The sequence below is a fragment of the Odocoileus virginianus genome, chromosome 2 (assembly GCF_023699985.2).
Source record: "Odocoileus virginianus isolate 20LAN1187 ecotype Illinois chromosome 2, Ovbor_1.2, whole genome shotgun sequence".
NCBI classification, from domain to species: Eukaryota; Metazoa; Chordata; class Mammalia; order Artiodactyla; family Cervidae; genus Odocoileus; species Odocoileus virginianus.
This window is the reverse complement of record NC_069675.1, coordinates 34,664,537-34,679,453: the sequence shown is the minus strand read 5'-3', so window position 1 is coordinate 34,679,453 and position 14,917 is coordinate 34,664,537. Positions and strand designations below refer to the sequence as shown.

At 35.4% G+C, this 14,917-nt stretch overlaps 1 protein-coding gene across 4 annotated transcripts in view; it reads left to right on the top strand.

Moving 5' to 3' along the window:
• ASB3 (ankyrin repeat and SOCS box containing 3) overlaps positions 1 to 14,917 on the top strand; it is a 234,162-nt gene that overhangs the window by 72,837 nt on the left and 146,408 nt on the right. For all 4 annotated transcript variants that reach the window (XR_011491912.1, XM_070478325.1, XM_070478332.1 and 1 more), the window contains 2 exons: positions 1,242 to 1,439; positions 14,310 to 14,567. Coding sequence is in view for 3 of the 4 variants with exons in the window: in XM_070478325.1 (XP_070334426.1) it covers positions 1,242 to 1,439; positions 14,310 to 14,567 (456 nt within the window). In the remaining variant the exon portion in view is untranslated. The remainder of the gene's footprint in view (positions 1 to 1,241; positions 1,440 to 14,309; positions 14,568 to 14,917) is intronic.

Below are 14,917 nucleotides of genomic sequence, written 5' to 3'. Positions count from 1 at the left end.
CATAACTCTGCAGTTATACTCTGAGCTTTAAATTGATGTCAGAACCCTCTTGAGAATTTGCACTTCTGCTGCTGCTGCTGCTAAGTTGCTTCAGTCATGTCTGACTCTGTGTGACCGTATAGATGGCGGCCTACCAGGCTCTGCCATCCCTGGGACTCTTCAGGCAAGAAAACTGGAGTGGGTTGCCATTTCCTTCTCCAGTGCATGAAAGTGAAAAGTGAAAGTGAAGTCAGTCAGTCATGTCTGACTCTTCCCGACCCTATGGACTGCAGCCTACCAGGCTCCTCCGTCCATGGGATTTTCCAGGCAAGAGTACTGGAGTGGGGTGCCATTGCCTTCTCCGGAATTTGTGCTTATTTGTTCTCAATTTTGAGAATTCTGTTGGTCACTGATGATTTTCTTTATAGTAAATATAGGTTCTCCTTAAATATTATCTTAGTCCTACTTTACCTAAGGAAAAGTGGCAGGGAGAAAGAATGTTATAAATATACTTTGGCATAGCTCTGCCTTCCTTTTCCCAGAAAGAGTAGAATTTCTGGCTTATATTATCCTTATAGTGTAGACCTCTCCAGCTGAGTGCTGGCGGTAAGTCTAAAAATAATCTAAGAACTTATATTTTAATGATTTTGTTTAGAACTTTCTCTAGTTAGCTACTAGTCTTTTAAGTAAATCTGCCATAACACATAAAAGAGCTCATCTTCCTTTCTGAGAATAGGATATTTTAGCAGAAATCCTGATTTCTTCCTGATGTAAATACTGTTCATTTCATGTCTCTCATCATCCTAAAAAATTCTTACTAATTAGAAAAATAAACACTTTGCTACTTTACAAAGGGAAATAATTTATTGTCTTGATATAAGTTTGTATTTAGTGTAATGAAGTTTTGAATAATTTATTAGGTAGTAAAACATCTCATAAAATTTGAATTTTGGGGACTTGAGTAGTGGTGGTAATGTAAATAATTAGTAAAAAAAAAATAAAAAAGGACAATATGTTACCTATTTACTTTTATAGGAACATTATTTAGTTTTGTTTCAAATATGTTTAAGGGCCTTTTTATTAAGCAACAGTAATAAGCATTTTGGAGCATGTAGCTTGTAATAATTTATTGTATATAAAAAGTACACTGAAGACAGACAGAATTCTTAAATTCAATCAATGGGTGACTCAAAATATGTACTGTAGAAATGTCTACAGTTACGTACATACAGAAACATACTCCTGAACTTGTGTATTTGCAGGATCTTGGACTTGTTAATACCACTCACTAACCGGGTTTGTGACACTGAGCCAAACAAAGTGAGTCCTGTGTACTCAGCAGTGTTTGGAGGGCATGAGGAGTGCCTGGAAATGTTGCTCCAGTCTGGTTACAGCCCAGACGCCCAGATGTGCCTTGTCTTTGGATTCAGTTCTCCCTTGTGTATGGCTTTCCAAAAGAAGTATGTATATCTACTTTACTTTTATTCTTTTTTGGCTGTATGGAGATGTGTTTCCAGATGACTCTTTTGTGAAAAAACAGCGTGTCTTAGAGCTAACTTGGGAACTTAAAAACAGAAAAACAGACAAAAGCAAAAGCCTCTGTGATGTACCTTTGATTGATTGACTAATCAAACTATAACAAAAACAAGGTGATAATGTTAGGTTTTTTTCCTTCTCTCTTTGGAGCTGGATGGTATTTTTTGGTGTAGCAATTTCAGGGAATATATTTAATATATTAAAGTAAATGTAGGAATTCTCTGATATCTTTGATCTTCAAAACACTTCAAGAATTAAAACAAACTTTAAGTTTTACAGTGATTAAGGCCTGAGGATTTAATGTTTAACATGGTGACTATACCTGACAACACTGAATTATAGAATTGAAATTTGCTGAACGTAGAACTTAAATGCTCTCTAAAAGATAATTATATGAAGTGATGAATGTTTCTATGATATATATGTGTATCGAATCACCACATTTTATACTTTAAATATCTTGCAATCTTATTTGTCAATTATATCTCAGTAAAACTGAGATAAAAAGATAAAAAAGATTTTTAAAATTTCTCAAGTATTGTATTGACTGTGTTTCAGGTTATCATTTAAAATTTATATTTATAAGACTTGTTATGAATCTAAAATAAAACTTTAGTTTTATAGATATTATAGCACTTTTAATGTATTTGGTATATAGCATTTATTTCTGTAGGTCACACTAATTAAATTTAAAAATGTTAATGTTTCTTTTGCTAATCTACCATGATCCTATGAGTAGAATAAATGAAGAATTATTGATAGATTATTGATTCGCTTCTGGCAAAACTAGATAAGATTTGTCTATAAGACTAGTAAGGTTTTAAAATAGAATAAATTTAAAAAAAGGCTATATGTAAGAGAAGCTATATTGAGTAAAATCTATGGTCCAACCAATAATGAAATAAGTTGTGCAACTAGACGCTGTTACTTTTAATGACGCAAAAGAGATTTGTGGCCTAATCTCAGATTTCATTGGCTTTCCTGAATTCACCATTATGGATTGCTAGCTATGACTTAAAAATTTATCAAGAAGTTATTTGCTAAGCTTTTCATTCTCTACCATCTCTTAACATTTGCTGTGTAAAATAGTAGTTCATTTTTATTTGTTCTGAACTTAAGCTTCTAGGTATACACTGTACTCTGAATATTGGAGTTGTGGTTAATCTGAGTATCTGAGATCCACTCTGTGCATAACTTTGATGATTTCATAGTTCACTATATAGTTTCTTTGATTTTATCTTTCTAAACAGGAGGCCTAGTTACTTTAGTTTGCCTCACTAGCGCTGTACTGTTGACTCTAGTTGATTCAGTTGTCTTTATTTATATCTGTCTCCATTTTTTAAATTATTAGATCAGAATTGAACATTTTTTTATTTGATAAGAACATAATGGTTTTGTATAGTTGTATGTCTGTGTGTCCAGCATATCAGTAATCTGTTTTAGCTTTCATCTTACCTTTTGGAGGAATGATATTTTTGGTTCTTCTGTCATAGAAGCTTAGCTCATAGCTCATCATCTTATAAGTGTAGTTTGAATTAAACATGTTAAACCACAGCAGTGCTCCTGTTAACACTAAAATACCTTAAAATGAATGTTTTTCTGGCCTGAGGAATTGGGTAGAATAGAACCCTCTGAGACAGGGTATGAGGGAAATCCTGGAGAAAGAAAGCTGGAGAAAAGGTTTTCTTAATTCTGTGTACAAACCTATATAGATCCAGAGCCCATCCAACCTTTGAATGCACAGGACAGAAATTACTGACAACAAGATTTGAACTATCACCCAAGTCTCAGGCCCGAATGGCACATTTCATGGGGCCAGACTCAAAGCAGCATATCAAAGGCTTGAGAACTGAATTTACATTGGAATAACTGTCTGTAGAGGTGAAAAAGAAATTGAAATTGTAGTCTAAACCTAACTAGGTTATATGCCTGCTAAAAAAAACCAAACACAATCAGTATTATGGTCAAAAAATTATAGCAGGACCCAGGGCCCATAGTCTACACACAGCATTACTATTCATAATATCCAGGATACAATCTAAAATTACTTGACAGAACCAGAAAAATATGACCAATTTTGGAAGGAGAAGACAATTAACACGTGTCAACCCTGAGATGATATAGATATTGGAAATATCAAATAATTGTAAACAACTGTTTTAATGAGTTAAACACACTTGAAATAAATGGAAAGGTAGATATTTTAAGCTTTGAAGTAAAATTAGAACCAAACAGACTTTTTAGTAAAAACTGAAAAGTGTAATATCTCAAATGAAAAGTTAGCTGTATGAGCTTCATGCTGCTGCTGCTAAGTCGCTTCAGTCGTGTCCGACTCTGTGTGACCCCCCATAGACGGCAGCCCACCAGGCTCCCCCGTCCCTGGGATTCTCCAGGCAAGAACACTGGCGTGGGTTGCCATTACCTTCTCCAATGTGTGAAAGTGAAAAGTGAAAGTGAAGTCGCTCAGTTGTGTCCGACTCTTAGCGACCACATGGACTGCAGCCTACCAGGCTCCTCTGTCCATGGGATTTTCCAGGCAAGAGTACTGGAGTGGGTTGCCATTGCCTTCTCCGGTATGAGCTTCATAGTGGAATGGAATTGACAGAGGAAAGAATCATTTACCTTGCAGATAGACCAATATAAATTATCCAAACAGAAGAACAGCGAAAAAGAAGATTGGGGGGACAGAAAAGAACAGAGGCTCAGGGACCTGAGGGACAATAGCATCAGTGTTGACATTCATGTCATTAGGATCCAGGAGAGAGGAGAAGGAGATTGTGACCGATCATGGACAAACACATCCCAACATTAGATAAGGACACAAGTTTATAGATTTAAGAAGCTAAGTAAACCAAAATAGGAGAAGCTCAAAGAAGAGCATGCTTACAAAATTAAACTGTTGGAAACTTAAAGAAGTAACAGTGTGGTTTATGGTGGTCTTTGGTCACAGACATGAGCTATTAGACTTTGTTTTTTGCTATTCTTGGCAATGTTGCTATATGAAGTGGCACTATGTATCATAACTGAAATATTTTTTAGTGACTTTAAAAGGACTTGTCATGTATTTTCTTCCATGTGGGAACTTATAATTGGACCAAATGTATTTTTAATTAGTAAGGTAGGTTTTCAATAAGAAAACTCGCTGGAAAATGCTATTTGTTAGTCCATAGGGAAAAAGCCAAAACATCAGAATATCTCTTTGATGAGGGTACTTTCTCTCAGTCTTTACAGTTTACATTTCAATTGTTTGTCAGGGCCATGGCAGTAGACTTAATTTTGAAACATCTTTGCCATTATTTACCTACCCAGTGGGGAATTTAACTGAAAGGGAAACATTTCCCAAGAGACTAAGGTTAAGAAATGATAGCTTTATTGTCACATATGCTCACATTTAATATTTGTATATACATATAGTACACTGCATGGTGTCTGGCACATCAGACAAAAATACCAAGGTTAATTCTCTTCTTCATTTCTGGAGAAGACGTATATCTTTTGCCATCCTCTGTTTATCTAAAAATAGCATCAATTAAATTTTTAGTCTTTGTAGTACATTTACATAAGCTAATGTCTGGTTCTTAGTTTTCATGTAATCACTGTACATATAAAGGGAAAATCATTTGATTATTTTGAGATTCAGTGTAAAGCTGATCAAGCAAAAAAGCTGTCAATTCTCCCAGTAGGTTTGTTTTAGTATTTCAAGAGGGTAGAATAGACAGTGCCTGGGGAAAGAAATTGAAAAATTTGTTAATTTTTTTCTTTCAATATGCATCTGAAAGTTTGAGTTCTCTAGGTTGCATACTTAAAATTATTTAAATTAATTAGAATTACCTTTCTAAAGAACAGTTGACTAATTTTGTTTAAAACTAGCTTTTTGTTCTGTTTCTTCTTAAGACAGTGTATGGATTTCCTGTATTACATTTACCAATTATGAATAAGAATTTGAGTTTTGGTCACAAAAATAATAACAGGAAACTTAGAAGACTATTTTCCAAAATTAATTATTAGATGTTTGGATTTTCAGAAATTTGGTAATAGATAATAAGTTTAGTGGTATAAGTTTTCTTCTAACATGATCACAATAGTAAAAAATGTTTATCAGTTTTCACAATCAGTAACCAGACCAAAAAATAAAAAATAATTACAATTGCAAGCCATAATGGAAACATGATAGACAATATAAATAATTACATACAGTTTGGGGAATTAAGTAGAGTGATGTGGTAAGTGGAAGTTCATACATGCACGTTTTTGTCCTCCCCCCAGCCAGTCTCTGTTTTTGGTTGGTGTGTTTAATCCATTTACATTTAAAATAATTATCAATACATATGATCCTATTTGGAGAAGGCAGTGGCAACCCACTACAGTGTTCTTGCCTGGAGAATCCCAGGGATGGGGGAGCCTGGTGGGCTGTCATCTATGGTGTTGCACAGAGTCGGACACGACTGAAGTGACTTAGCAGCAGCAGCAGCATGATCCTATTACGGTTTTCTAATTTGTTTCAAGTTTATTTTGGGTAGATCTTTTCCTCCTTTTGTGTTTCCTGCCTAGGAAGTTCCTCTAGCATTTGTTGTAAAGCTGGTTTGGTGGTGCTGAATTCTCTTAACTTTTGCTTGTCTGTAAAGCTTTTGATTTCTCCATCAAATCTGAACTAGAGTCTTGCTGGGTAAAATATTCTTGGTTGCAGTTTCTTCCCTCATCACTTTAAAATATATCATGCCATCCCCTACTGGCTTGTAGAGTTTCTGTTGGGGAATCAACTGATAAGCTATGAGAGTTCCCTTATATGTTATTTGTCATTTTTCCCTTGTTGCTTTTAATATTTTGTCTTTAATTTTCACCAGTTTGATTACTATGTGTCTTGGTGTGTTCCTCCTTGGGTTTATTCTGCCTGGGACTCTTTGTGCTTCTTGGACGTGGTTGACTATTTCCTTTCCCAAATTAGGGAAGTTTTCAGCTATTATCTCTTCAAATATTGTCTCAGATCCTCTCTCTCTCTTCTCCTTCTGGGACCCTATAATGCAAATGTTGGTGCATTTAATGTTGTCTTAGAGGTCTCTTAGGTTGTCCTCATATTTTTTTTTTCATCCTTTTTTTAATATTCTGTTTTGTGGCAGTGATTTCCACCATCCTGTCTTCCCGGTCACTTATCTGTTCTTCTGCCTGTTATTCTGTTATTGATTCCTTCCAGTGTGTCATTGGAAGGACTGATGCTAAAGCTGAAACTCCAATACTTTGGCCACCTCATGCAAAGAGTTGACTCATTGGAAAAGACCCTGATGCTAGGAGGGATTGTGGGCAGGAGGAGAAGGGGATGACAGAGGATGAGATGGCTGGATGGCATCACCCACTCAATGGACATGAGTTTGGGTAAACTCCGGGAGTTGGTGATGGACAGGGAGGCCTGGCGTGCTGCGATTCATGGGGTCGCAAAGAGTTGGACACAACTGAGTGACTGAACTGGACTGAACAGTATATTGTTCATCTCTGTTTGTTCTTTAGTTCTTCTAGGTCGTTGGTAAACATTTCTTGCATCTTCTCCATTCTGTTTCCAAGATTCTGGATCATCTTCACTGTCATTATTCTGAATTCTTTTTCGGGAAGGTTGCTTATCTATCTATACCCTGTTTAGTTTTCCGAGATTTTATCTTATCCCTTCATCTGGGACATGATGCTCTGCCTTTTCATTTTGCTTAACTTTCTGCAACATGGTTTTCGTTCTAATGGCTGTGGGATTTTCTTGCTTCTTCTGTCTGCCTTCTGGTGGATGAGGTGTCTTGTTGTGGTTTCTCCTTTGTCTCTGGACGTGAAGTACCTTTTTTTGGCGAGGTCTAGTGTCCTGTCAGTGTCCTGTCAGTGTCCTGTCAGTCGTCGTTCAACATCTAGTTGCAGTTTCAGTGCTCTGCTGTCTTGAGTCGATCTCCAGTTTTGTCTTGTTTTATTTTGGCTGTGCTGAGTCTTTGTTGCTGAGTGGGCTTTTCTCTAGTTACAAGGAGTGAGGCTACTCTTTGTGGTACATGGTCTTCTCCTTTTGGTATCTTTTCTTGGTGTGGAGCGTGGGCTCTGTGGCTCAGGGCTTCAGTAGTTGTGGCATGTGGGTTCAGTAGTTTCACTTCCTGAGCTCTGGAGCTCAGTAGTTGTGGTGCATGGGCCTAGTTGCTTCATGGTATGTGGGATCTTCCTGGACCAGGGATTGAACCCACATCTGCATTGGCAGGCAGATTTCTTTACCACTGATCCATCAGGGGAGCCTGTGGTATGAGTTTTGAAATTTTATTTTTATAGTAACAGTATGTTGTTTTAGTAATGTTGGTTTGGTATAAGATCATGGTATAAAAGATTTAATCAACCCTTATCTGACTTTAGTTATTAATAAGTCAAAAACTTTTTTTAAGTTAGTTTATTTTAATTGGAGGATAATTACTTTACAATATTGTGGTGGTTTTTGCCATACATCAATGTGAATCAGCCATGAGTGCAATATATACCCCCATCCTGAACCTCCCTCCCACCTTCCTCCCTGCCCTATCCCTCTAGATTTTCCCAGAGCACCAGTTTGGGGTACCCCGCTTCATGTATTGAACTTGCACTAGTCATCTATTTTAAATATGGTAAATATACATGTTTCAATGCTATTCTCTCGGATGTGAGGGCGATCTGGTTGTGACATCTGTCACCCCATTGATCGCCAGGGTTGATTCGGCTGATCTGGCTGGCTAGGCGGGTGTCCTCTTACTCCCTCACCGCTCCATGTGTGTCCCTCCCGAAGCTGCATGCTCGGTTGAAGAGGATGACCATCCCCGATAGAGGAGGACCGGTCTTTGTCAAGGGTATACAAGTAGCTGCGCTCCCCTGCTAGAACCTCCAAACAATCTCTCAAAGCTATTCTCTCAAATCATCCCACCCTCTCCTTCTTCCACACAGAACAAAAGTCTGTTCTTTACATCTGTCTCTTTTGCTGCCTTGAATATAGGATCGTCATTAATGTCTTTCTAAATTCCATATATATGTGTTGATATACTATATTGGTGTTTCTCTTTCTGATTCATTTCACTCTGTAAAATAGGCTCCAGTTTCACCTACTTCTTTAGAACTGACTCAAATGTGTTCTTTTTCTTAGCTGAGTAAAACTCCATTGTGTTTATGTACCTTACCTGTTTTTCTGCCGATGGACATCTAGGTTGATTCCATGTCTTAGCTATTGTAAACAGTGCTGCAATGAACATTAGGGTACTTGTGTCTCTTTCAGTTCTGCTTTCCTCAGTGTATATGCCCAGCAGTGGATTGCTGGGTCATATGGCAGTTCTATTTCCAGTTTTTTTAAGGAATCTCCACCCTGTTCTCCATAGTGGCTGTATCAGTTTGCATTCCCACCAGCAGTGTAAGAGGGTTCCCTTTTCTCCACACCCTCTCCAGCATATATTGTTCCCTTTTCTCCACACCCTCTCCAGCATATAAACTTTTTGATGGCAGCTATTCTGAGCAGTGTGAGATGGTACCTCATTGTGGTTTTGATTTGCATTTCTCTAATAATGAGTGATGTTGAGCATCTTTTCATGTGTTTATTAGCCACCTGTATGTCTTCTTTGGAGAAATGTTAGTTTAGTTCTTTTGCAAATTTTTTGATTGGGTTGTTTGTTTTTCTGGTATTGAGTTGTATGAATTACTTGTATATTTTGGAGATTAATTCGTTGTCAGTTGTTTCCTTTGCTATTATTTTCTCCCATTCTGAAGGCTGCCTTTTCACCTTGCTTATAGTTTCCAAAAACTTTTGTTTTCTTACTTGTATGTTTTCAGGCATTTCTCCTGAGATCTAGAAATTTAACATTTCTGATGTTTTTTGCACTCTTGGCCTGTTACAGTATGGTAAAGTTATCTGCTTTTACAAACAGTATATTTAATATAAAAAAGTGATAAAGATAATAAATATAAATAATGGCTCTGGGTTTTAAGTTTTCCCTTCTTTTTTGTTTTATTCAGCCAATTTAACTTTTTAGCTCAGGATTAGCATTCTGAAACATTTTTACTGAGTATCCCTTGGAGAGAATAGGCTTCTATTTGAAGCAGTGACCTTTAGCTCTTCTCCTACTCCAAAGCATGATGGAAAGTTGTCTTGTCTCCTCCACACTGTACAAAAGAATTCTTTGTCCTTTGGGGCTAACGAGTTAACAGCTTCAGTGACATGAAGCCAGTCTTTCAGGGACATAGCTGAGTAATTCAACTCAAATGAGAAAATATAAGAAAAAGACTTCTTTAACTGGCATGGGTAAAAGAGATGGGAAGTTGAGAAATTACAGGAAATTTAAACACATATTAATGCCTTTTATATATGGCTGTAGAAAGGGCTCCTGGCTTAACTGACCTGATTATGTCTGTCTTTCTAATCAATACTGATCATTGTTATCCTGTTAATTTTATAAAAATAATTGTGTCCATTCTTATCAGTATATCACACATGGATACATCTGACACAACATAATGTCTTTATTTTCAACTGATGGCTAAAAACCATTCAGTAAAACTTACTATATGGCCTTTTAATAATTCAGCTAAAAAGTTGGTTGGAGGTTTTGTTGGGTTATTAAGATATTTGTCCATTTTCATTTGTTTAAAAGAAACCTTATTAACATGTTGAATTTCCTTTTACTGTGCTTCTTTTTTATCTGAGCCTGTTTCTGTGCACAGCTTTGAACTTCAAAGGGCAGTATGATGGAAGATGTACAAGCCCACAAATAAGGTTTAGACATTGCATTTTTGGTGTTTAAACTTCTCTTTCTCTGTGCCTTATGGTTTTTCACTGTTATATAATATGAAGTCCCTTAATGTGTCATAAGTAGTTATTGATACTTGTGTTAAATAAGAAGGACTACTCTAAGACTTGAAGAGTTTTTCTGATTCACCATTAGGTCTTGAAAAAGAATTTGTATTAAGTGTTAAGAGAAACACATACATATTCCCCTGTAATTTATATTTTAACCAAAGTTTTCTCTAATTTGTATTAAGTGTTAAGAGAAACACATACATATTCCCCTGTAATTTATATTTTAACCAAAGTTTTCTCTAAGCCTTTATCTTGCTCATTGACATGTAATAATCAAGGTCATGGTAGAGCACTGAAGTTACTTGAGTTGCTGGAGCTTGTTATGTATATTTGAGATGTATTATGTAATAGAAACTCAAGGCATGCTGAAAAAGTTTTATGATCCTTCAGTTTTATTTTGTGTTTATTATTGACCATGTAAGCGGCAGTTCTGTTGAAAAAGGGTTTATAATGTAGCAGTAGGTAGTTTACAAAAGCCTTTTAGGAGTGTGCTTTTACTCCTTCTAATACAAGGCAGTGTGATAACTGGAAGGAGTTAGAGCTGTGTTTTGTAGAATACTTTCTGTACATTGTTAATAGATAATACACAGGATAAAAAGGGTTCTTTAGTTAATTAAGTTTGGAAAACACAGGATTAAGCAGTGGTAATTAGATTTGTTTCCTGAACGGCTTCTAAGAATTTTTCTTCTGGTGATGTGTTTTATGAATTCCTAAGGAGGGATGAGTCTACCAGAGTTTGAAAAGTTTGGAAACATAGGATGAACTTTACAATAAATACACGACCTGTGTTTACAGGCTTTTGGGGCATTTTATATCCTCTTTATTATGCTTTTTTCTGATTAATGTTTGGATCCATTGCTGTAATTCTAAAGATACTTCCTCTGAAGTGTATCCAGAGTTTGAAGAAAAAATACTTGAGCATATGTTTTAAAAATGTAACTAGCATACTGTTTAAAATTAAGTTCATCCTGTATTTCTCTCTTGTATGGACTAGTGTATATTATAAAGGGCCTCTCAAATATTTTAATTATGGAGGCTTTTTTAACATAGATCATTTCCAGGGACTAGTGTTCCTTGGAACATACTTCAAGAAACAGGTCTGCCCTTAAAATAATTCCCAATTTGATTATTTCCTGAGATGTTTTGTTTTTATAATGTACAAAAGATATGTCTGATATTTGCTATATCATATTCACTGTTGGATTTTGATTTGCTATTAGTATCCCAATTTTATAAATTACTAGTTTTGTGATTAAGCTTTAGTTTTTGCATCTAGAGTGGAGATGGTAATAAAAGTTACTTTTTAGGGTTATTGTGAATATTAAGGCATATCTTCCATGTAACACATTTATCATAGTTGCCTGGTGTAGAATAGATAAAGGTTGTTATATGGGGAGTTATATGTGCACATGTTTCTCTAACATTTAGAGATGGATGGTTGGTTTATCTATGGCCTTGTCCTTAAATTTTTCTTAGAATGAGTCACATGGCTAGATGCTATATTTGAAACTTGAATAGGAAAGCCTCTTGGTTTTATAGTTTTTTTTTTAATAAACAGAAAACAAATTCTCTAGCTATTTGTGGCAATTAATATAACAGGGTGCATTTTGGGCTCTTTGTACTCTGTAGCAAAAATATGTAGTCCTCTCTGAGAGCTAAAGCATCTGTGGTTAGGCCATTGATGCTTTCACGTTGCTTGAGGGAAGAGTTCAGCCAGGTTCTGAAGTGTACATGTAAACATACATGCCTTGAAAATTAAGTGCTCTTGAGAATTGTGTATGACATTCGTAAGGAGGCGGTGTCTCAAGGCTTTCCCACTTTTCTTGTATGTTTGTTGGAATGTGTCCAACAGTCCATGTCATGTGTTGCTCATCTGTTCTGTAGGGGAGTCAGCACGTAATCACTGCAGGCAGAATAATGAGAGCCTAGTTAAATGAGGTCAGAGTGGTTGAAAGAAATTGCTTATAAAAAAAAAAAGAAATTGCTTATAACTGTTCAAAATAAAACCATCAGTCAGACGTATATCCTCTAAGAGTGGATACAAATACATATGTATGGTTGAGTCCCTACACTGTTACCTGTAACTGTCACAGCATTGTTTGTTAATGAGCTAAACCCCAATACAAAATAAAATTTAAAAAAAAAAAGTATATCCTTTAGCATTTCTTGTAGTGCAGGACTGTTGGCAATAAATTCTTTTAGCTTTCTTGTATCTGAAAATAGCCATAAGAAAAAAAATGAATATACAAGGCTCTTTTCAAGAACAGTAATAAGAATGATGGTGTTTGCAGGAACAAATACCAATATATACTAGACAGACAACAAAGTTAATTAATTTTTATAAAGAAAATGTTAGAGTTATAGCTTTTTCTTTTCTAATTGGTATGTGTATTATTAATAAAGAGAATTAGTATTTAATATTTTAACTGAAGAAAAGAAGCACAAATTGGAGAGCAAATAAAACAGATTTACAAAAATTTACATAAGTGATATTTATATATATGGTGTTTAACTGCTTTGAAACCTTGGACTCAAGTTCTCAGAAGTAGTTGGTCTCACATGACAATGGTTTAAATGTTTTATATTTTTTATATTCTTTTTACGATTCTTAATTATTTAGATTCTCTAAAACTATAAATAATGAAGTATTTCTTTTTATTTCTTGTTACTTAAAATAGCATTAATGCCAGTTTCAGAGGGAGACTTATTTTATTCTTGCATATTTTCTTTCACAGTTGTCTGCATAGTGAACGTACATGTTTATTGAACTTTGTCAAAGTTATATCATAAACAGTTTTTTAAATGTGATCACATAACCGTCATAATTTTAGTTTTTAATGACTATGTCATATTTTGCATGTATCTCCTCCTCTGTTAAACAGTTAATTTATTTAAAAAAATCTGTTATAGACAATACTGTGGTTAATATTTGTGAAAATAGGATATAATTTCTTCTTGTCTCATAGATAAATTCCCAGGATTTATGTTTATTATATTTAAATGTGTGGTATTTTACTTTGCATATCATTGTATTTTACAGATACTTATATGATGCTAGTTCTGTGTGCCAGGATGGTTAAGTAACTTGCTCAAAGTCACACAGCTAGTAAGTGGCTGAGCAGTATGGCTCCAGTCTGTGCTGTTTATAACTTTGCTATGATACCTCTTTTGACACATTTTGCCAATTAACTCTCTCATAAAAGAGTTAAACTTACTTTTAGTCATTTTAACCACAACTTAGCAGGATGATCATTTTTAAAACAGGTAACCAATTCAGCAGGTATAAAATAATATACTTTCATTCAGTAAAACACTTGACAAAGATTAAGTTTAAAAAATGTAAAGCTGTAAGTTAAGTTTTTGTTCGTAAAAAAGGCTTTCTATTTGATTGCTTTCTACCACTAGAAATTTAAAAGAAGGGGAAAATTGATCCTGTCTTTTTTGACTGATCACATTGTTTATTAACTTTGTTTAGCAAGTATTTTGTAGTATAGATAATAAATTGTGCATAAAAAGTCACAATTTGAAAAGAGTTTTACTTGTCAGTGATAGTTTTATTTAAGGTAAGTATTTTAAATTCTAAGGGCATGACTTGTTCATAGTTGAAAATTAAAAACCATGCAGCATGATGTAAATTAAATGTCTTCTAGTCTCAATCCACTGGACACGTAAAACCATCCACTATCACATCTGCCATTCTTTTTAAAGTTAGTTTTAATTGAAGGATAATCACAATATTGTGCTGGTTTCTGCTGTACATCTAATTACAATGTTGTGTTGATTTCTGCTATACATCAACATGGATTAGCCGTAGGTATACACATGTCCCCTCCCTCTTGAGCATCTGCTATTCTTATTTTCCAGTCAAAAGTACTATTAACTATTGGTAAGAATTTTTTTTTTTAATGTGAAAATCTTCTCTTCCCCTCCCCTCCTCTCCTTCCCCTACCTTCCTTTATTTTTGCTCGTGGAGCCGTGACTTCTTTGGAATTGTAAATATTCTTTTGAAATATGGAGCTCAGCTAAATGAACTTCATTTGGCATACTGCTTGAAGTATGAGAGGTTTTCAGTATTTCGCTACTTTTTGAAGAAATGTTGCCCATCAACACCATGGGACCACTTATCTGAATTTATAAATCACGCAGTTAAAGCACAGACAAAATATAAAGAATGGTTGCCATCTCTGCTGCTTGCTGGATTTGACCCACTGAATCTACTGTGCAGTTCCTGGTAAGAAATCCTACCATTGTGAACCTTACTCTTTTCATTTCCCCCAATTTCTTGAAATCCCTGTGTTGGGAGGAGGTTGTTATTGTGTATGTTTTGATTGTGATGGCTGTGTTGGGATGAAGGAATTGGGGACCTGCTAATAGTGAGATTGAATGTATGAATGTAAGGATAGTTGTTGTTTATTGCTAATTTGTGTCTGACTCTTTTGTGACACCATGGACTGTAGCCCACCAAGACCCCCTGTCCTTGGGAGTTTTCAGGCAAGAATACTGGAATGGGTTGTTATTTCCTTCACCAGGGGATCTTCCCAGCTCAGGGATCAAACCTGCATCTCCGCTTGGCAGGCAGAT